General features: G+C 33.9%; 1 protein-coding gene across 2 annotated transcripts in view; it reads right to left on the bottom strand.

The window, feature by feature from the left end:
• ARHGAP29 (Rho GTPase activating protein 29) overlaps window positions 1-22639 on the bottom strand; it is a 62922-nt gene that overhangs the window by 38571 nt on the left and 1712 nt on the right. The window contains exons 2-3 of one of the 2 annotated variants that reach the window (XM_044238717.1): window positions 18725-18961; window positions 7950-8084 (exon numbers count right to left, since the gene is read on the bottom strand). In XM_044238717.1, the coding sequence (XP_044094652.1) occupies window positions 7950-8084; window positions 18725-18929 (340 nt within the window). In that variant the 5' untranslated portion in view covers window positions 18930-18961. Of the gene's footprint in view, window positions 1-6182; window positions 6277-7949; window positions 8085-18724; window positions 18962-22639 lie in introns of those variants that run through there. The other variant, XM_044238718.1, reaches the window with a different exon arrangement.

A 22639-nucleotide genomic window follows, 5' to 3' on the forward strand; every position in this document is an offset into this window, starting at 1 on the left:
ATACATTTATGCACCTAATAAACAACTTTAAAATCCAGGAAGCAAAAGCTAATAGAACCACAATGAGAAATAGACAAATTTACAGCTATGGCCAGAGATTTCAATAGCCCTCTCTCAATAATTGACAGAACATAAATATGGATAATCAGTAAGGATACGGAAGACTTCAACAATACTATCAGCCTCCTCTGCCAGATACATTTGTAGAACACTCCATCTATTAACAACAGAATGCCTGTCTTTTCAAGTACAAAATGAGTATTTGCCAAGATAGACCATTTCATAAAACAAGTCAAAATGAATTTAAAAGAATTCAAATCAGGCAAAGGATGTTCTGTGAGCAAATGGAAGTAAATTAGAAATAATGGGAAAATCTCTAGAAAATCCCCAGATACCAAGAAACTAACACACTTCTAAATAACCCATGGGTCAAAGAAGAAAAAGGGAAATTAGAAAGTATTTTGAACACAATGAAAATGAAAATACCACCTACCAAAATCGGTGAAAGGGGGCCACAGGAAGGTACAGAAAGGAAGGAGTACTAAGGGGCACCCATTACCTGGATTGGGACAGTTTCACAAGGGTTTTTATGTCAAAATTGATAAAATGGGATCCTTTAAATATATATGTACTTTATTGAATATCAATTATACCTCAATAAAGCTGTTTTAAAAACCTCACTGGAAAGTCACCTTTAAATAGTAATCTATAATGTCTATTTATAATAACTTATAACCAGCAAAAATGTAAAGCCTACTTCTATTTCCTAACCTTAACCTGTTAGACTTTAAAGAAAAAAAAACAAACACCTTATAACATTACAGCAAATTCTACAATTATTCTTCTTCTTTCTTACCTATATCTTCTGTAGCACTAAACATGACTGGGAGATTTAAAAAGCAGTAATTGCGAACCCCCAAATGACAATTATCTGACCCATCTTTCTTTATCCTTACTTGAATGACGTTACAGTCATCGAATGAAAATTACTATTATTGCCCTTGCCTCCAATTCAAAATAGCCCTATATTCCTAGTATCTTTTCTCTTTTTTGCTTCTGCTCAGTGTTTCAAAGAAAAGTCTTTGGCTCCTTTCAGTAATAAATCTTTCCACTCTCTCCTGCATTCTCCAAATCCTGTGCCACCTCCCTGCATAGTTTTATTACCTCCCACTCAATTGACACTTTTTCTCATGCTATTAACATACTCAAACCTTTCCTCTGTAAAAAAAAACTTTCATTTTACCATATTTTCCTCTTAAAGCTACCATCCAATTTAATTCCCCCCCCCCTTTTTTTTAACTGCCAAACCTCTATAAATAGGTTATGACTAAATTCACCAGGATTTGGCTTTTCATCCATCCAGTCTAATGGTTATCAGAGATTGAAAAACTTTGTGTAAAGGGCTAGAAAGCAAATATTTTAGACTTTTCAAGACACGTGGTATGCTGCAACTATTCCTAAAGGAGCCATACATAAATGAGATATGGTGATACATAAATAAGTAAGAGTGGCTGTGCTCTGATAAAGCTTTATTTACAAAACAGGCAGCAGGCCAGATTTGAGCCACCAGAAATAGTCTGCTCAGCCTGATTAAGAGGATGGGTTCTGAAGCCAGTCTGTCTAGGTTAAATCTTAAATCCTGTCCCCTGCTAGGGACTTAATGCAACTGCTCTGTGCCTCAGTCTCCTCATTTATAAAGTGGGGACAACAATATGTATTTTGAGAACAGTTATAAAAATTGAATTAACTTAAAACAGAGCCTGTTATAAAGAAAATGCTCAATAAATGTTAGTTATTATTTTCACTCAACACCATTTAACAACACTGCCAACAAAACATATTAGTCAAACTTGGAGACCTTTTTTCTTCTGAGTTTTCATCTTACTTGTCCACTCTACAACTCTCAACAGCTCCACCACTTAATACACATGCAAACTTGGACAAACCTCTCTATGTCCCAAGCTTCCTTATCTGCAAAATAAGGTTGAGAAATAACAGTATTGACCTGAAAAATTTGCTGTGAGGAATAATGGGATAATCCATGCAGAGTTTAATGGTGTCTGGCATATAATGTCTGCTATTACTATTGCAAGTATTAACCACTTTCTTCCATCTCAAAGTATTCTACACTCTTAGAAGCAATGTGTTTTAGTAACCAGAAGAAGTGGGGCTTCAGAGTTTTGAACCGGAGTTCGTATATAACCTCTACCACTCCCGGTGTTATTCTGAATACATCACCTCACTGCAATTTCTTCATCTGTAAAATAGCATATCATTGAAAGAAATGACTGAGAAAACAAATGTAAACCACCTAGAGTACAGTGCTTGGTAGACAGTATCATGAGTGCTGTCATGTTCTGTGTATCTGTCCATTGACAATCTTACTTTATATAGTCGTCCCCATCCAGCCTGCAGTTCTCTTTGGCTTTCTTCTTTATACACTGTCTCCACAGAACTGTATCCACTTTATCAGACCTTTGAAGGAAATGAACCCTTAAACTACCTCTCTAGTTCTCACCTCTGAGCTCCAGATCCACATTTCCAATGGTCTGTTTGATATATTCTTTCTCCTACTTTCTAGGCTTCACCCACCAGCATTACAACCTCAACATGTCCTACCTGAACCCTATCCTCCCTTCCATTCTGCCCTGCAAGCCTACTCTTTTCTCTACATTCCTTAGCTTTTACCTTTGCTTTTAAAATACCTCTGAAATATTTCTTCCTTACCATTCCCACTGCCATTCAGTTCAAAAGGCCACATTTTACCTGTAGTCTGGATTATTTAACAACCTGCTAATTGATGTTACTGTGTCCACTCCCTTCTCCCTATTAGCCATTCTTCAAAATGACATCAAAATTTTGCTCAAGGTTTAAGTAAATGTCTCCCTTGAGCTCCAAATTAAGTCACAACAATAAGTACTAAGACACATTAAGTATCTCTTTAAGAAATCACATGAGTAGCTTTCAAACACACCATCTATTAGTGACTTTCAAACTTTTTTGACCACAACCTTCAGTAAGAAATACATATCATGACCAAGTATTCCAAACTCATACAATAGTTATTAGTTATATAACACCTCTGAAGTTTCAAAACATCCTTAAGTCTTATATAATGAGTGTTGCATTCTGGGTTTTTTTTTTTTTCCCCAATTTATTTATTTTCAGAAAAACAGTATTCATTATTTTTTCACCACACCCAGTGCTCCATGCAATCCGTGCCCTCTATAATACCCACCACCTGGTACCCCAACCTCCCACCCCCCCGCCACTTCAAACCCCTCAGACTGTTTTTCTTTTCTATTCTCTTTTGTATTTTAAAAATGCTGGTTACAATCCACTAACTTGATGTCATACATCAGGACCTACAGTTTGCAAACCAATGAATTAAAAGATAAAATGTAGGCAAATTTTCATCATATGCATAGGGGGAAAGACCCAAAAGCAGTATGGCTTACAAAATGAAAACTTTAAGTTGCTTCTGAGAAACACAAAAGACAACCTGAAGAAATGAAATGTATACCATAGTCTCGGAAATGTTAAATATGTAACTTCTCCTTAATTTATAAATTGTAAGTTTATAAAGTCATAAATTTTACTCTTCATCCTCAAAATACCAATAGATTTTTTTAAATAGATTTTTTTTTGTAATTATATAAGCCAATTCAAAAGTCCTGATCAAAAAATAAAATCCTGAAAAAAAAAGAGTAATGGGAAGAGGAGTTACCCCATCAGATACTAAAACATACTATACAACTTTATATAGTGTGGTATTGGCACATGACTAAACAAATCAATGGGGCATAAAGTAAGTCCCAAATGATATAACTGTATATGACAGTTTAGTGTATTTATGATAAAAATGGCATCTCAGATCAGTGGGGAAAAGAATTATTTGATAAATAAGCTAGACATGTAGACAATCTAGAATGTATCAAGGACTTAAATTTATTTAGTAAGTGACATCAGGAAAACATTAAATGAAAACACACTGTAGAATGCTATTATAATCTCAGAGTGGGAAAGTCATTCCTAATACCTAAATCCCAAGGACCATAAAAAGGACAGATACATTTAAGCAAAAATAAAATACCATAAGCAAATCAAAAGACAAAGAAAATATGCAATTTATATCAAAGATTAAGGGCTAATTTCACTTATACAAAGTTTCTATAAATCAGTACTAGAAAAAAAGACCAACCACACACACAAAAAAAAGGGTAAAGAGGCAACTCACATAAAAGGATGTACAAATGGCTCTAAAACATGAAAACATACTCAACTGCACTCAAAATGAGGGAAATGCAAATCAATCTACACTGAGATGCCAATTTTTACTATTAGACTGGGTAACAAAGCTTGGTAACCAGCTCTGTTGGCAAAGGCGCAATAAATCAGCCTTCTCAGCACTGCTATCAGAATGGCAGAGTTCCCACAGAGGTTATTTAGCAATATAAAGAAAATAAATACAAATGAACATGGCTATTCATTGAAGCATTATTTGTAACAGAAAAAAAAAAATGGAAACAATCCAAATATCCATTAGTGATTAGTTAAATAAATTATAGCACATGAACATAACAGATTACCATGCACCTTTGAAAAAAAACAGAACAAATTCCAACAAAAGAATTAGGCAACCCTTTATGTACAGAACATAACTCAGAACAATGAGCAAGGAGCAGAATGCTACCATTCGTGTAAAAAGGAGAGTAAAAAAAAGAACATATTGTATTGTTTACATAAAATAATGTCTCTAGAAAGATACACAAAAATCCAGTAGTAGTTGCGGCTTATCTAGGTAAAGGAAAGGGTGGCCAAGCATCTGAGGTAGGAAAGACACTTCACTGCTGAATACTCTTTTATGCCATTTGCATTACGAATCATTTCAATGTACTGCCTATTAAAAATTTAAGTTTTCAAAACAGAAAGAAGACACAAAGCTCCTATTAAAAATTTAAGTTTTCAAAACAGAAAGAAGACACAAAGCTCCTACAATTTCAGACACATAATTAAAGCTCATTTTTCTCTTTTGTTTCTCAGTTTTTAAATATAGTGCAAAATACAGAACACGAGAAACCTAAATGAACGGTCGTATTAATTTAAATTACAAATAAGACTGACCGAAACAAACGTAAATAGTGAAAACACAAATACTTAAGTACATAATAAATTACTGAGTGAAGATGTCTTTTATCTACTTCAAAAATAAGCTGTATCTCTCTTACCATATTGCAAATATTTTGTCAGACTTAACTTCCTGCCTGGAAACAGGACGAGACACAGGAAATACAAATCACTACCAGAATGAATGAGTAAAAGCTTTTTCTTTTAAAGTTTTTAATTTGATTTAAAGCTTAAAATTTTTCTTTTAAAATTATCAAAAAGGTAAATTCCATACTTAAAAAATAAGAGGAGTCAGAGATTCCAATTTTATTCCAATGTATTTATGATGCACAGGAAGTGGACAGACTTTATGCATCCTGCAGTAGCACAAACAAAATTATACCTCCCTGATTCTAAAGTCATTCTGTATATCTTTTTTTTTTAATGTCTTAGTATACTTGCCAATTGCATCGACAGTTAAGATGTCCTCCTCAGCAAGTCATGTCATCTTTATTTTTTAAATGCAATCAGGGATTTAAGAAAAAATGATCTCCACATTCCAGACAGCTTTCTGATCCCAAGTTATAACAGCTTTTTTTTCTTTGAGTTTTCCCCATTTAAAATAGAAATAAAAATGCACTTTAATAGGTTTTTTGAAAATTTTAAAATAGACAGCATATGCAAAACATCTAGACTGCCAAAGAACAGAGATTCAAAAATGGTTTCTGCCTCCCCCTTGTCTTTCCAGGGTTTGAAAATAATCATTAAAAGAAAAAATTAAGTAAGCTCTAATTTGACCTCGATTTTTCAGGTCACTGGATATTTTTCATTTTTAAACTCGCTTCACTTAGATGGTCTCAATAATAAGAGCAAGGAGGAAAGGTTTTATTTAAAAACATAAAATTACACCAAGGAAAAAATGATTTTTAAAATTTTCTGGTCTCATGCAGCCTTACTAAAACAGAATAAGCAAAGTAATCTTTTAAATTTCACCCAACACAAAAGTAAGATGGTAACAATAATCCCAAAGGTAAAGACAGTCCTAGTGGGAGATAATATTCAAAAGATAGCTTTACCTCAAAGGAAAAAAGATCTCCAAGGCAGCTGAGAGGCCACTTTCTTCAAGTTTGTTTCTGGAATGTGGACACCAACTATACACAGGCATACTCCTTCCCCAGGACATCCTGACTGCACACAATAGCTACTGACAACAATTGAATGAACTGTGGTCGCGATTTCCAAGCATGGAAATTTTACTATCTATAGACGCAAATTTCCCTATCTAAGTTAAACGGCACTTATAAACAGGCTATTTAAAAACAAATTTGGTTACTAAGCACATTTTTAAAAGTCACAACAAACTATTCATTTTTCCCATGTAAAGTCATTTACATGTTTTTTAATGCTTGAAATACAGAAAAAGAAACAAGGAAAAAGAACCACTCAAGCAAAATAAATCTATGTCAAAAAGCAGAGGAAGTGGTTCTCATGTATAGGGACCATATTTTATTGACAAAGTTTTTATTTTCTTCTCCTGCCTCAGTCCTTGACACTTACTTGCTCTTGGCCTTCTCTAGATAGGAGTATGTGTTCCCCAACTGCATTAAGTTCTTCACATTCAGATTTCTTACAAAAGTGCTCTAGATCACAGTCCCCAACCTCCCCCCCCCCAACCCAGGAAATGCCCACCGGACTCGGAACAGATAATTCCCCTCCCCAAAGAATCCTTTCCTTTCTTTATTCAACCCATGATGAGTCACTTTCTATAGTTACTTTGCTTGAATTCAGATTACTTATCAGTGACACTTAATGCTGACAATCCCTTCCTAGAACCTCACACTTTTAAAATTCCATGACATCTTTCTCTAGACCATCTCCCTATTTCTTAAGTGTTTCTCAGGCTCCTCTATTTTCTCTCCATCCCTGGGACCTCACACTCAGCCTACACTTACTCTGCAATCTGTGGATTGGAGCTGCCCTCTTCCATTATCACTGATACACCAACAGCTTTCAAGTCCCTATCTTCAACTCCAAACTTCACATTAATCCTCAATATTCCACCTGTCCTGTTCCATCAAACCAGCACCCATCTCCTCTTCTATAACAACTACACTCCACCTCCAGCACACTCCAGCTTCTTTGATCAGACTGGCAGCCCACATGCAGCCCCTTATTTCTAACCATGTCGCTAACTGAACACCCTGCCTCATTCTTCTCAAATACTTGCTGCACCTCAATCCTTCTTAAACACTACAGTCTGGAAAATTAGATTCTAATAAAATAAAATATTTTTGGTAGCAAGTCATTTCATTAGAGGATAAATCCCAATCCTTGATTCTTTAGCACATGTAACATACATGTGTGTGTGTGTGTGTGTGTACATCCATATATAATTTTAGTTTCATTTTTTTTACCTTAAAAAAAAAAAGATTCCAATTAAGTCTTTTTCTTTGTTTGGCTCCCTCTTTTAAGCGAAGTCACTACAAATGACCATTTTCCAGCAACAATTGTCCTTACAAAACAAAGACTTTTGTACACTAATAACCTACTTCAAAAGAGCATGCACTCTTTCAAAAAACTCAGAAATTTTCAATATCAGTTGTTTAGTTTACTTCAGTCATTATTTTCAAATTCCTTCCTGCTGAATGCAGTTTTAATTTTTGAAAGGAAGAGAGTTTTAGGTGTACCTAATGGGAATATCTACATACTGAAGTATACATAATTCCTACTGATATGCACACTGATGCCATGTGGGGAGGTGGCACTGTACTCATTATGGACCAAAATGTATTACTTAGACGCTTTAGGCCCACACCAACAGACTTTTAATACATCTTTCTTACCTTTTACTTTTGCAGTAAGCATTTCTGCAGCATTTTGAAGATCAACAGAATTAAGGTTCTGATGTTTATTCATTACAGACTTTAAAACATGGAGAAGTTCGTCCAGACGTATATGAATAACTTCTTTAAAACAGTCTTAAAAGAAAAAAAAAAATTATTTGTTTCCCAGACCAAGTTTCCGGAATGCAAACGATGAAAGACCATTTTGAAGCACACTTCAAATAAAAGCAGCGGCCCTGCAATGTTTGCCTACTGACATGTTCACTTGTTTTTTCACCATTGCAATTAAGCCTTCAAAAACTCTATAATCATTTTAAGTTGGTAAGGATTTCACAGTTATGGTCATTTTAGCCCTATCTTTTTCAGTTTTCCCAGTTTCTGGGAAAACTGAATGCTCTGCAGATTGTGCCTTCCTTCCTAGCCCCCACCTGTCTGCCCCCAGCCTGCTCTGTTCATTTACAGCAACTCTGGTCAGATGCAGACGACATAATTTTATAAGCCTTAGAAATAATGTAACCATATAACTTATCATCCAAACCAAAAACTCTAAAAAAGTGAAAAGGGGAGAGCTACTCCTCCTGCCAGCACCAAGAGGCATATTCCTGGACGGCCATCCTAGGTAAACAAGAAAGAATAATCACCCTAACTTTAAAATCCCTCAAGTAATCTTCAAAAGTCTGAAAAGATGACTACTTTAAATGTAACACTCTGATGTAATTTTCCTTTCTGTAAACTTATAGAACCAGTGTTTAAATATAGTTAACATTTTTTAAATGCTTCCTATGTGGTAGGTACTGTTAAAAGCACTTAAAAGATATTATCTCATTAACTTTCACATCCAGATAATTTTAAAATACCCACTGTACAGATGAGAAAATTGAGGCACACTCAAGTTCATCAAGTTACTAAGCCGTGGGGACAGAATTTGAACTCAGTGAATATAATTCTAGAAGCCATGCTCTTAATGTTAGACTGCTTCCCCCTGAAATAGCTTAGAAAACAAAAATAATGTCATAATTATATAATTAATTGTTTCAGAAGTGTTGAAAAGATAACCATTAGAAATAAAAACAGTCTTTAGAATAAAAAACCAAAATGAAAAATTTTTGAATGGAAAAGCCATCATCCATCAGATATGCCATTCCTTAACTGTATTATCAAGAGAAAAAAAAGTGTAGGCAAGGTGGTGAGCTGGAAGCATCAGGGCAAAGCATATTCCAGGAAGAGGCAAAGAAGAATAGTTAAGGGAGTGATGGAAGCAGAGAGAATATAAGTGCTTTCAGGAGAAAATGTGACTCATTCATCCAACAAATTCTAATGACAGAAATATAGGAGAATAAGTGCTGGCTGAAGTAACCTTGGAAATGAGTTAAGTCTATAAAGACTAAAAGTAAAGGAAATGCACGTAAGTACCACCGCTCTAGGTGATAAAGAATTTTCAGTGAGGGTTCAGATTAACAATTCTGATGTTGCTATACATAAACAATGGAATTGAAAAACTGTGTAAATGGATGGTGGATGTTGGGAGCCAGGTATCTCGCTATTGAAGTAGAAATTTACAAATAAATGTAATAATCCATATTGTGGTAGATTAGAGTGGGACACTTCAGTAAGAATTCATGTTTAACTTAACACAGACACAGGTAGTTACACAGAGAAATATGTATATATATGTGTATTTACACAGGTTCATACACACACATATATTTCTTTGCTCTGTCTGCTGAAAGGGCCTAAAAGAAATGACACCACTTAGGAACAAGCACACCTACCACCCTGAGCCTGGTTTCTACTACCATTCGCTAAAAAAGTATCAGGGCTCCTTAGAGAAATGGTTGATTCTAGGACTGGGGCAGAAAACGTGCAGGACAAGTTAGGTATATCTAGTAGAGCCAGAAAGTAAGAGCTTAGCAAAAACTAACCGTCACACTGACTAAGGTACGTTAAGGGTACACAGAAGCCAACTGAGAGAGCTCCTAACAGCCAAAGCTAGAACAATTTGAGCAACAAATAAAGTAGTACTGGATTATAACTCAAAGTATAAAGTAAATATCCATTAGTTCATACTGACACAAATAAATGAACAAATTAGTGAGTGCAGGAAGAGATATATCTCTTGGATAAAAGAATGCTAAATAATTTATATAGATATTTTGACCTCAAGTAGATAGAGCATGCATATAGTGACTTCCTTTCAAAGAATAAAGTAGAGAAAGGGGGACAAAAAGAGTAACTTTAAAGTAAAGAAACTTTATTACTAAGACAGACGATCAAGGTTGACATTGAGTGATTAAATCATGTTTCTAGAAATTATTCTTGATATGACCTGTGATGAAAATGGCACTTTATATCTGTTCCTCCCAACATCCCAATCCAATCATGAGAAAAACATCAGATAAATTCTAACCAGGATGCATCCTACGAAATATCTAACCAGTGTTCCTTAAAACCATCAGGGTCATCAAAAATGAGCTAAATATGAGAAACTATCACAACTAGGGAGGGTCTGAGGAGACATGAGAATCAAATGTAATATGCAAGGATCCTAGAAGAAAAGAGGGACATTAGGAACAACTTATGGAAATATGAATAAAACTATGGGCTTTAATCAATAATAATGTATCATTATTATCAAATATTGGTTAACAGATATACCATATTAATGTCAAGTTGTTAATAAATAAGAAAAACTGGGTATCAGAATATATGGGAACGGTCTGTATTATCTTCTCAATTTTTCTGTAAATCAAAAACTGTTTTAAGGATAGAGTCTATTTATTTATTTTTTAAACCAACATATAATGTATTTTTTTTTAAATATTTTATTTATTTATTTGACAGACAGAAATCACAAGTAGGCAGAGAGGCAGGCAGAGAGAGAGGGAGGGAAGCAGGCTCCCTGCTGAGGAGAGAGCCTGATGCGGGGCTCAATCCCAGGACCCTGAGATCATGACCTGAGCCGAAGGCACTGAGCCACCCAGGCGCCCCTGTATTGTTTGTTTCAGGGGTATAGGTCCATGAATCATCAGTCTTACACAATTCATGGCACTCACCATAGTACATACCCTCCCCAATGTCCATAACACAGCCACCCTTTCCCTACACACACACCCCCCAGCAACCCTCAGTTTGTTTCCTGAGAAAGAGTCTCCTATGGTTTGTCTCCCTCTCTGGTTTCACCTTGTTTCATTTTTCCCTCCTGAATAAAGTCTATCTAAAAAATAAAATACAGATGGGCAAGAGATACTAGGAATTTTATGTACTTTTGGAATTTTCCTGTAAAAATATATTAAATTATAAATGCATTTTTTAATTATAAAAGTTTCAAATGCTACAGAATATGCGCTATGCAGCTTAAAGAATAATCTGAAATGATCATTATCTGTTTCATCTGTTTCCTAACTGTGGATGTTATTTCATTCAGTAGGTTTACTTAGTTGAGACAATAAAGCTTAGTGGTTGGTTAAAAGCATTATCTCTAGAACCAGACTGCCTGAATTTGAATTTCAGCTGCACGGTTTATAAACCTTGGGTGAGATACTTAACTTCTGCGTGCCTCAGTTTCCTCACCTATAAAAGGAAGACAATAGTAACTACTTCATAGGACTGTTGGATTCAATGACTTAAAACACATCGTGCACTTGGAACACCCACCATAAATGTTTACAGCTATTTTTATTAGTTAAGGCAATGGTGGAAATAGGCTAATAACATAGGTTAGGTCTGAAATGGAATCTAGTAGCTTTGAAATAAAAGAAACTTCTAGAAAATAATATAATTTGAATAGTTGTAAAAATAACATAATTATATTTTTCCTAGTTTTGCATTGCAAAGCCTATTGTTTTATATATACATATGTGCATATGCAATTACTATAATGTTTAGCCAAAATCTTAGTATTAGTTATCTAGAAGAGTAAAACGCCAGTAACCCAATGTTTGCTTGTTTATCTACCATCCCTGTAATATGGTAATCTGAATTTTAATTTATTGTTTTACTCATTTGTGCCATTTATTTTCTGCTTCATTTAGCTTATCAAGTGAAAGCAGATTAGCCAGCTCCACTTTTTGGTTCTCATGCATTAACACAATACCACAGTGTTTATATTGCAAACACTTCATGGAAATGCTTAAGTAAATAAATGAAAAAACCATGGTGTTTTCCTTGCTTTAAAAAAACTGACAATAATTTTTAAAACCACTCTTGTTAATTTAGCTTAACCTCTCTGGGAAAGCAATGAAAACAAGGAGGAAAGTAAGTTTCAGAACTTATCACTAGGAAACTCCCTTTTTTTGCAGTAATGCCTTCTGAATTTACAGGATAAAAGCTAAGTATGAACAGCAGCTTTCTTTATTCAGCCACTTGGGGACTGTTAAAATAATAATAGCTGACATTTAAAAAAACTTACTGTAAGAGCTTTATATATATGAACTCTAGTCTTCACAACATCCCAATGACATAGGTACTATTCTCTCCTTCCAACAGATGCAGAAACTGAGGCACTGAGAAGATAAGTAACTTGCTCATGGAGACATAACCAGCAAGTGTCAGAATGAGGATTCCACCTTAGTTGTTCTAGCTCTAGATTTTGTGCTCTTAATCACTATGATATGGTAACATGATTAAAGAAGTTACGGTTTAATGACAGGTACTCTGCACTCTCTGATTAAATAGGCTTTACCGTCTAATCAAATATGCCAGTTACTATTATAAATGGTGTTAACGTATTATAAACAACACCAGGCAAGTGAAACAAACAAACAAAAAAAAGTAGTCTCCTAAGAGTTGGCACATTATGTCCTAAAGCAGCTACCTGTATTTCATACTTTATTCTTCAAAGATTCATTTCAAAGTCATAACCTATTTACATTTACCTGAACTCTTCCTAAGTGATATCCATTAGAAATCACTTCTGGAGAGGTCTACTTCTAAAAGAACATGGCAGGAGGACATATCTGAGACTAGCAACCCAACCTTCCTAATAGTTCACAAAATTTCTGGATATAGAGGATATACATAGAGGATATAGATGATGAAAATTAATTTTCATCAGTGGTAAAATTAACTGTTGAAATTTGTCTGAAATAAATTTGCATATTCTCCTGTATAATCACCTAGGGAAAATTGAGTTAATAAAAAAGACAGGATTTCAATTAAGACTGAAAATTTATGCAGACCTTCCCTCTTACAATAGAACATATTACTTAATGGCATTAGACTTTTTATTTAACTTAAAAAAATTACCTTACAAAGTTAACATACCTCTTCTGACTATAGTTCAGACAAATTAAGGACCTAGACAGAATTCATCAGAAGCTATCATTTATAAGATTCAGTTATGTTTTTACAAAATAAAGTGACACACTCTTTAATCAGAAAACTTTTTTTTTTAAATTAGAGAACTTTATCTGCAACTGATGATAAAGTTTTATCTTCCTTTCTAGACTATTTAAAGAACAAAACATAGACAAGGCACCACTATCACAATAGTAAACTTTCATTAAATTCCAGTTTCAAAATAGTATATTAGACAAACTACCAATTTCCCTTCAAATGCATTTTATAACAGCAATGACTACTTCTCCAAGCACTGAGGGGCAGAAAAATTAAGTAATTTTCACTATTCTTTCTAGCCCAATTAAAAAGCCTTGCACCTTTCACATGCCCAAATGTTGAGCTTCCTTGAATGGTGTTCTACCAGAAATGAGGAGGTACACTGCAGAGTTTAAGATTATTGTATGAACTAGAAGAACACTTATGAATCTGTTCTTTGGAATTAAGAACACATTATTCCCTAGGGGGACAACCATAAACCTGAAGTGGTATTTAAACAGCACATATGTTAACTACTAGTGTTGTATTTAAACACAGAAGACTATATGTATAATACAGTGCCTTCAGCATTTTAAAATAAAATGTAAAATCTGGCCCTGTAACTATTCATAATGCATCTTAATGACACTGGATAGAAATCCAAAACTTCAAATTCCACATGTGCTACTTATATAAGACTACAGGGTAACCTCCTCCTGGAAATAAACAGTGGACAGAGAATCAACAAACTCTATCAGCTACTTTACCAAAGCATGAGTTTTCACAGTCATCTGATGTCCCACATTAAACTCTTAATTTTTATTTGTAAATAAAAAGAGCAGAGACGAACTGTGTATCTACCTTACTTGTTACCACAGAGCTCTTTGGTAGATACTTATTTTCTCTAATCAGTTTCTTAAAAACTATGGCAACATGAGCTTCACAGTCTCACTTTCACAAATTTCACAAATACCACATTTAAGAAAGTTACCATAAAACTCACATTTACAAAATCCTATAGACTAGTGGGAGGCAGATGTCCTCTAAAATGCATTATATGGGGGGCCCTTGGGTGGTTGAGTTGTCCAACTCTTGATTTTGGCTCAGGTCGTGATCTCAGAGTCATGAGATCAAGCCCAGATGGGGCTCTGCACTCAGCAGGGAGTCTGCTTGAAATTCTCTCTCTCCCTCTCCATCTGCCCCCTGCCCCTACTTGCACATGCATGCTCTCTCTCCCTTTCACTCTTAAATAAATAAATCTTTTTCATATAAAAATGTATTATATACTTGGAAAACAAATATTTAGTTGTCTTCTACAGCTCTGAACTCTTGATATTCAGAACGATGTACAATCTCCAACTCCAATCAAATTCTGAATCACAGAATTATGAAACTGGTAGCATCTGGTACAGCACCTCATTCTTAAATCATTAAATGACTGAGGCCATATTCCAAAACTAGTCAGTAGCAGAACAAGGCCTAGAACCTAGATAAAGTGATTCTCTTCAAAGCTCTTTCTGCTATCCATTACTACCAATTTCATCAATTTGTATAGCCTGACTGGAAACTGATCTGTTGGTTCAAATCAAAGGGTAGCATTAAAGCTATGCACTCCAAAGACAAAGGGATTCTAAAAAGACCCCAAGAGAGTACCTATTTCTAAATAACATTTTGTTAAATTTGCTCCAGTAACAACTATTTCTAGGTTTCTTTAAGTGCTATAAACAAATGTTTATAGCTCAAGAATTCATCTCAGTAGTCTTGAGACTGATAAAGGCCAAATGTCTATGCCAGCACTGTCCAACAGAAATTTCTGCAATGATGTAAATATTTATACCTTCACTGTTCAAAATGGTAGCCACTAGCCACATATGGCTAATAAGAACTTGAAATGTGGGTACTACAACTGAAGAAATGAATTTATTTAAATTTTTATTTAAAATTTATTTGAATTTTTTATTTAAAATAAAAAGTTATTTTTTTATTAGCCACATGTCTAGAGGTTACCATATTGGATACTGCAGGTCTACATAGTCCCCATCGAAAACAGAACTGGCTGATGAACTAATGAAGATGGAATGGTATTTTTTTCCAATTTTAGTATATGTGCTGCCGAAGCGAGAGTACCTGCCATGTGAAGCAGTTGAGATAGCATGGAAAGAACACACACCATTCTGCATTTATGACCTCTGGATTCCAAAAGAAATCACTATATATCAGCAATAAGAGGTTGATGAAATCATACAATCTATGTTATACATACAACTCATCTGTGAAATAGGGCTAAAACTACCGGTCTTTGTGGGTACTCTGATTAAACGGCGTTTGTATGTAAAAGCACTCTATAAAATGCAAAGCACCATATATAATTACGTATCATTCCTATAACAAGTTTCAAGGAAAGGAAAATGTGGCTATAAATCAATCATAAAGCTATTAATCTACGTGTAGCCTCAGAAATATGATTGAACACCTGAAGCAATGGTCAAGTGATTTTTGCATATCATTGCCTCATGAAAGGTAACATATACAAAGAAAATGGTATTCAGATTATACCAAAAGGTGATTTAACTGTATACCTACACTCTTTATTTTTAAAAGCTAACTTTTTAGCTTTTTAACAGTCAGCTGACATGGTAATGAACAATGCCAGAAATCTGGCATCCTTCCTCTTAAGGAAGCAAAAGACAAAATATTGGCAAGGCCACTGAAAAGTCTCCCTCACTCCAAAAGAAAAACAGTGAAACAGCTTTTTTCCTGTCTGGCCAGTTTATGAGTAGAGTGGTAGTAAACAACAGCAGAAGTGCAGGAAAGTTCTCAATACCCAGAAAACAAAAGTATGGCCTATGTCTAGTCTATAGGAACATATATAACAATACCATCTCAAGTAATTACAGAATTTTAAGCTTTTTACCTGCTTTCCTGAAGATTTTTTCTTGTGTGATTCTTGTAATAAAATTATTATGAGGAATAGTCTGATATTCTAACTAGCAGAAAATCATGATCAAAATTAAACATAAGCATATTACTTATAGTATTATTTATAATGAGGTTTATATATTTATATATGCTCCTTTGATCATATATAATAGAAACAAAAAAATTTCTATCAACTCAAAATTAGTGTCAGATTTTAATAATAATGATCTGAAGATAGAAAACAAATTCTTGTTACATCCAAGATTTGAGATAGCATACATATATCCTTTTAACTCTGATTGAAGAACCAAACATTAAAATCAATCCAAAGGTAAATAATGAAAATTCTCTGGCCATGGCTTTCTAATGAGAGTTGGTTATCCAAAAGTTTTTACATTTTTTAAATTAATTTACCAGTCATAAATGGCAAACTTTTTTACTATCAGCAATAAAATCAAGAATTTAAATTTTGAAGTACTGTTTTCCTTATTAAAAGGACAATATCTTGAGGCGCCTGGGTGGCTCAGTTGGTTAAGTGTCTGACTCTTGATTTTGGCTCAGGTCGTGATCTCAGGATCTTGAGATTGAGCCCTGAGTGGTGCTCTGGGCTCAGTGGGGAGTCTGCTTGAGACTCTGTCTCCCTCTCCCTCTGTCTTACCCTACCCTGGGTGTGCATGCATGCTCTCTCTCTCTCTCTCTCAAATAAATAAATCTTCTTTTTTTTAAAGGGATAAGATCTTTATAAGTTTTTAATAATAAATTTTCATGAAAACTAGACTTCCATATGCATACTTTTATCTTAAGGGGCAGTCTCCTTTTGCCATCTTACTTAGAAATTTTCTCTTTTCTCAATTAGAATCAGCTTTCAATTCTCTCCTAGTCTCTGAATTATCTACTCACAAATTAACATTCACTTAAAAAAACTGAAGATAAAGAGTTGTCCCACTTATTTTAAATTATCATCATTTAAAATCTGTGAGACAAGGGATAAATATGCAAGATCAGGATTTAAAAACGATGTTAATCTCCTGAGGAAAACAAAACAAATAAAAATCTTAACTAAAAATTTTATATGTATTAATGAACACTTAAATTGATAATTAAAGAAAACTGGATTTTACCCTAAATTGAGGTAAATGATTTGTCAACCAAGGCATCATTTTAAATTTTACTTTCAAAATTAACCCAGTTAATGAACTTACACCAAAAAGAATGACCTTTACTATATGTAAATTTAAAAACAAATTTAAAACAATTAACCCAGTTAAGAAAAGGGTTTATTTAAAACTTTGCTTCTTTAAATAAATGGCAGATGGTATCATTTTGTTAAGAAATTTATTCCCAGTATAATGCTTAATGTATTTAGAATACCTTCCCACAAGAAAAGGAAAAGTTTATTACCATTTAATCAACCATAACTAGATTTAAAAATCAAGCTATTAAAATGAACAGGTGTATAGGTAACTTTTTAAAAATAACATTTATATAATCTCAAAAACATGATTTATGTGATTGTTTTAAAGAAAATTCAAATACCAAAATTTTAAGGCTATAATTCAAGTCCAGTTGTTTTGGGCATTTCAAATTGAAAAGCAGGTTAGAAGTAAACTCTTAAAAGCAGCATTTAGTATAAGATATGATTTTAGTCTCCTTTCTAGAACATGTATCAGAAAATAAATATTTATCTTATACACAGAGAAAATATTTATTAAACTCTCATGTGTACGAAGACAAAAGAGGTCTCATATAAATAAAACTAGCAATATTCATTTTCTACATCCAGACCTACCATTATGAATATGGAAACGAACCACTATTTATCACAAAAGGATAGGGACTGTATCTTTCTTATCACTACCATCAAATCTGAACATAAAACAGGCATTAAAAGTTAAAAGCCTTAGGGACTAAAATCAACTTGGGGAATGCAGATGTCTGTAGTTCTTTAAGAGAATAAAGTTTGTGCTCCATTACCTATTTCTAACTAGACAGAGAATAAATTCTGTGATTATCACTTAATTGAAGAATAGGTTACATAACAGCAAAACAGAATTAAGTGTGACTTTTGAGAAAAAAAATTTTCACTCAAATGCAGTGATTCTAGATTAAGTTTTAGGAACAATGTAGAAAACTGAATCAAGGCAGAAGGATCAAAAATATAAATAATAAACATTAGTCTGCTTCTTAAAGAATAATCAAGGCACTGCATTACCATTAACAAGAACATTAAAATTCCAACAATCTAAAATTTTCTCATGTCAAATGGGCCTAACTGCTAAGAACCAAAGACTGAGTTTTGTTTTTTGTATGCTTATTCCCTCACACTTACCAACGTTTCTATTATGTATTGTACTGTATCTGATAATAAAATAGCTTGCACCGTAACATCAAACATCAAACATTTTGGGGAGAAAAGGTCATAAAGTAACTAAAGCAGAATACCCTGTTCCTACCACTGTGTACGTGTTTATCTGCAGCTAGGCTGGCATTTAAAATTTAACAAACTATCCAGTAAGAATGTTAAAAGAAAATAGTTGACAAACCTGAAAGAATAGCTTCTTTCAAATATAGTAACATATGTGAGAACTTCCTGATATCATTCACCAACTCCTTGATGTAATCCGGATCAAAAATGGAATTGGAACTTATGGACTTGAGCCCCATTTCAGGAGTTGTAACATCTGTGGAGAGTTGGCCTGATGACAAAATACGTCTTTTCTTTGTCTTTTTCTGTTTGTGAGCAATCATCCTTCCACAGAACAGTCAGAAAAACTGAAATCCTTAAGTGGAAGGGAGAAAAAAATAAGAGAAAAACACAAATACCACATCAAACATAGGAAACATCAGACTAGGTTTCCACAAACACCCCACAGCCCACCTCAGTATTTTATTAACAACAAAGACGGTCCTACCAATTTATTTATTAAGTGCCAGTCATCTTGACAACTCTATAATAGGCAAACTACTAGTCTCTTCATTTCACAAATAAGCAACCTAAGCTTTGGGGGTTAAATCATTTGTCTAAGCTCTCTGCTAAAAGATGATGAACCCAGATCTGTCTAGTTGCCAAAATCCATTCTCTTAATTAATAACTTCCTCTTAACTCCTAGGGTACAGAATTATTTTAATTGTAAGTCGTTCTGAAAAGTCACTTGGCAGAACATACTCTATCTCCATGACATCAGCTTCAAAAATAAAGACGCAATATGAGCTCCAACAAAAGAAAAGACCTATTTTCAAAATCCCCTCTATCATTTACGATGTCTGTCCTGACAAGTTGTTACATCACTTCATTTTGGTATGCTCATTTATAAAATAGGAATAACATTCTGACAATACCTACCTCATGAGATTATTGTAAGCATTAAAAGAGACAGAAGTATAGAAGTGTCTGACACATAAAAGTTCAATTACAGTTAGTTCTTAATAATAATGCATACATACACACACATGCATACACATCCCAGGTTATCAAGTTTCAGCAAAAATAATTTTCTGTTGAAAAGAAGTTCTAAAGGTGCCTACAAATCTGATATATCCTGATTGCATGAACAAATACATGTATGAATATCAGAGCAATATTTTCGGTAATTTAAAGATGGTATAGTAAAAATACTATCTTTTGAAATGAGAAAGGTTTAAACTTAACTTCTGGTTCAATACTTTCTAAATGTGTGACCTGTATAATTTTGCTTACAGGCTGTGTGAGAATTAAAAAGGGACAGAAAATTAAAAGACTTCACAATGAAAACATTTAATCCTGGCACACAGTTGAAACTCAGAAAATCTTAGTTTGTTTCTGCTTCATCCTCACATTTTACCCTTCCAGAACTTAAAGTCCTAATTTTGTCTGCATTTCTTGAATCAAAAAGGAAATTACTGGAGGAATTAAGTTAGCACAAGCATAATCACTTAAACATTTTTCAAATATTTCATCTTCAATATTTTGATACTTTCAAATGGTAGAATTACTAAGAACTGTGAAATTTACAGTAGGAAGTTTTACATAATATTCACTTCCAGGTCATGTGTAAGATATATTATTGTATCATTTATTCTTTCCTATACCTCACCCAACTCTCTAGATTTATTTCCTTCCTAATCTACAGTATCTTTAATCTATCTACTTCGGTCTGTACTACCATACTAGGTGAATTACCACCATTTCTCATATGTGCTATTGGAACTAATTTTCTAATGATCTCTCCACATCCATTCTTATCCTATTCCAAATGTAGCGAGTACACTTTTCAGAACATGAATCCCAACATGTCATTTCTCTGCTCAAAACCCTTCCAGAGGACAAGTGAGAATCTATTGAGAACTCTAAGGCACAACATGAGAAGGGGCCCCTACTTACCTCTGCAATGTCATCTGGAGCCATAATTCCTACTGGACACTCTCAACATTCCTGCCACACACACTCCCTCCTCATTTTCCAACAGTATTTGTTTACTATGCCCCACAGTAGGAAATAATTTCATTTCATGAGCCAGTATACACATTAAGTATGTTATGATTTTGTGTGGTTGTGTGCTGGAAAGCATAAAACTGATTCTGGCTAAGGAAACAGGTGATAAACCAGATGTTTTCTATCCTATACCATTTCATTTTTTAAAATGCGGCTTGCAGCCCATCAGAATGGTTTCATACTCGTAATGGGTCATGGACCTACAACTAGAAAAACATTTGATTCAGGGTCCTGTCTATATACAGTTCCACTTGCCTGGACTACTCCTTCCCCTTTGTTTACTAATTCTGACCTCAACTCAAAGATTACTTCCTCAAAGAAATCTTCCTGGACCATCATGCCCCTGTAACCAAACTAGAACAGAATCTCCTGTTAGATGCATTACAGCATCTTATACTTTTCATCAATGCACCTTTCAAAGTTCAAATAGATGATTCATGTTTTCCTATCTAGATTATAATCCCAAGGAAATCAAGACCATGTCAGTTTGCTAACCATGTGTTCCCTGCTACAGCACAGTGCTTGGCACAGAAGGGAAGAACTACTCAAAACTATTTGCAGAGTAAATGAATCTACAGAATGAACACTAAGCTTACAAGGTTGTAAAGTTGCAATTAATGTTTACAGAAACAAAAAAGGTTAACTTTGGATTGTTGCTCTGTTTTAAATGGAAAATATATATGGGTTTTCAAGAAATCTGTCTATAAAACAATATAAAAGAAGAAAAAGAAAAAAACAAGTCTATAAAGATGATAAAGGCAAGACTGCATAAAACTGGAATCAAAGTTGGATTTCTGTTCTTGTTTCTCTACTTCTGACAAGACTTCTCTACTTCTCCAATAGCTTTCAGTGCTGCTTTATTAAATATTTTTGTTAATCACAAATTATTTCTGAAAATGTAATTTCTACATTTAAGCTAGTTCCAAACCTATCTAACATTAATCCTTAAATATGTAGATAAGTTCTAAAATGAGCCCAGGACAATTTTTTAGTACAATTATTATACCTAAGTCTCCCCACCAACAATAAAAACAAAACACTAAACTTATTTGGGCAGTTCTTTTACAAATCACTCATTGAGAAGACTATTCCTAACTTAACACTTTTGCAGCTTAATTAAAGTCACTCTGATTAATTTTGACAGCTTTTAGTTTAGTAAATTAGATCACTGGTCACTGTCACTGGAAAAAAGATGGTTATTAAAAATGTGTATCATAAGTTTCAAATAAAACAATTCACTTATCTAAGCAATTCACCTATTTTACCATCTTCATAGTGTCAAATTAGTAACCCAAAGTTGTAACAAGTATTTCAAAAATGCCTAAACATTTTTACTCAAGACTAAGAAAATCTATAAGCAAACAAAACGTGAACAGTGGTGGGGGGGGGAACTAGAAAGGATTATACTCTATCTCTAGTCTGCATTATTGTGAGTAATGTACTAACTTTGTTATATATACTTAACTATTTTTCCTACTGGAAATGAAAAAGGAAACACGACAGCTGAAAAAAATTTTAAATAACAAAATTAATCCAAGTTTTCAAAAAACTGAACTATAATAGAGGAAAATTTGGAGAATATACACTTTCCCAGATCATCCACACTACCTTCCTGTGTCCCAAACTCTAGTTGGTGTTAATGTAAAATGTAGTTACTAACATATTGCAACTGGCAATTTAATTAAATGAGGTAATAATATGGAAAGCACTTAACATTGTGCCTGGTTCGTTATGAAGACTCAGTAACTTAACCATTATATTAGCTGTGCTTTACTGTGAGAGATTGTTTTTTGTTAAATACACTTAGGTAATGAACAAGATGTGGCTATACCACAATATATCTGTAGATTGTGAGCAAGAAATACAACACTGGAAACAATTCCAGAAACTTAGCTGGCTTCATGGAAACCTACTAAATGGCTTCCAAGTGAAGTTTGAACCATGCAAACAGATCATTGAGCAAAATATTTGTGAAACTCTCCAAAAT

The sequence above is a fragment of the Neovison vison genome, chromosome 2, assembly GCF_020171115.1.
Source record: "Neovison vison isolate M4711 chromosome 2, ASM_NN_V1, whole genome shotgun sequence".
NCBI classification, from domain to species: Eukaryota; Metazoa; Chordata; class Mammalia; order Carnivora; family Mustelidae; genus Neogale; species Neogale vison.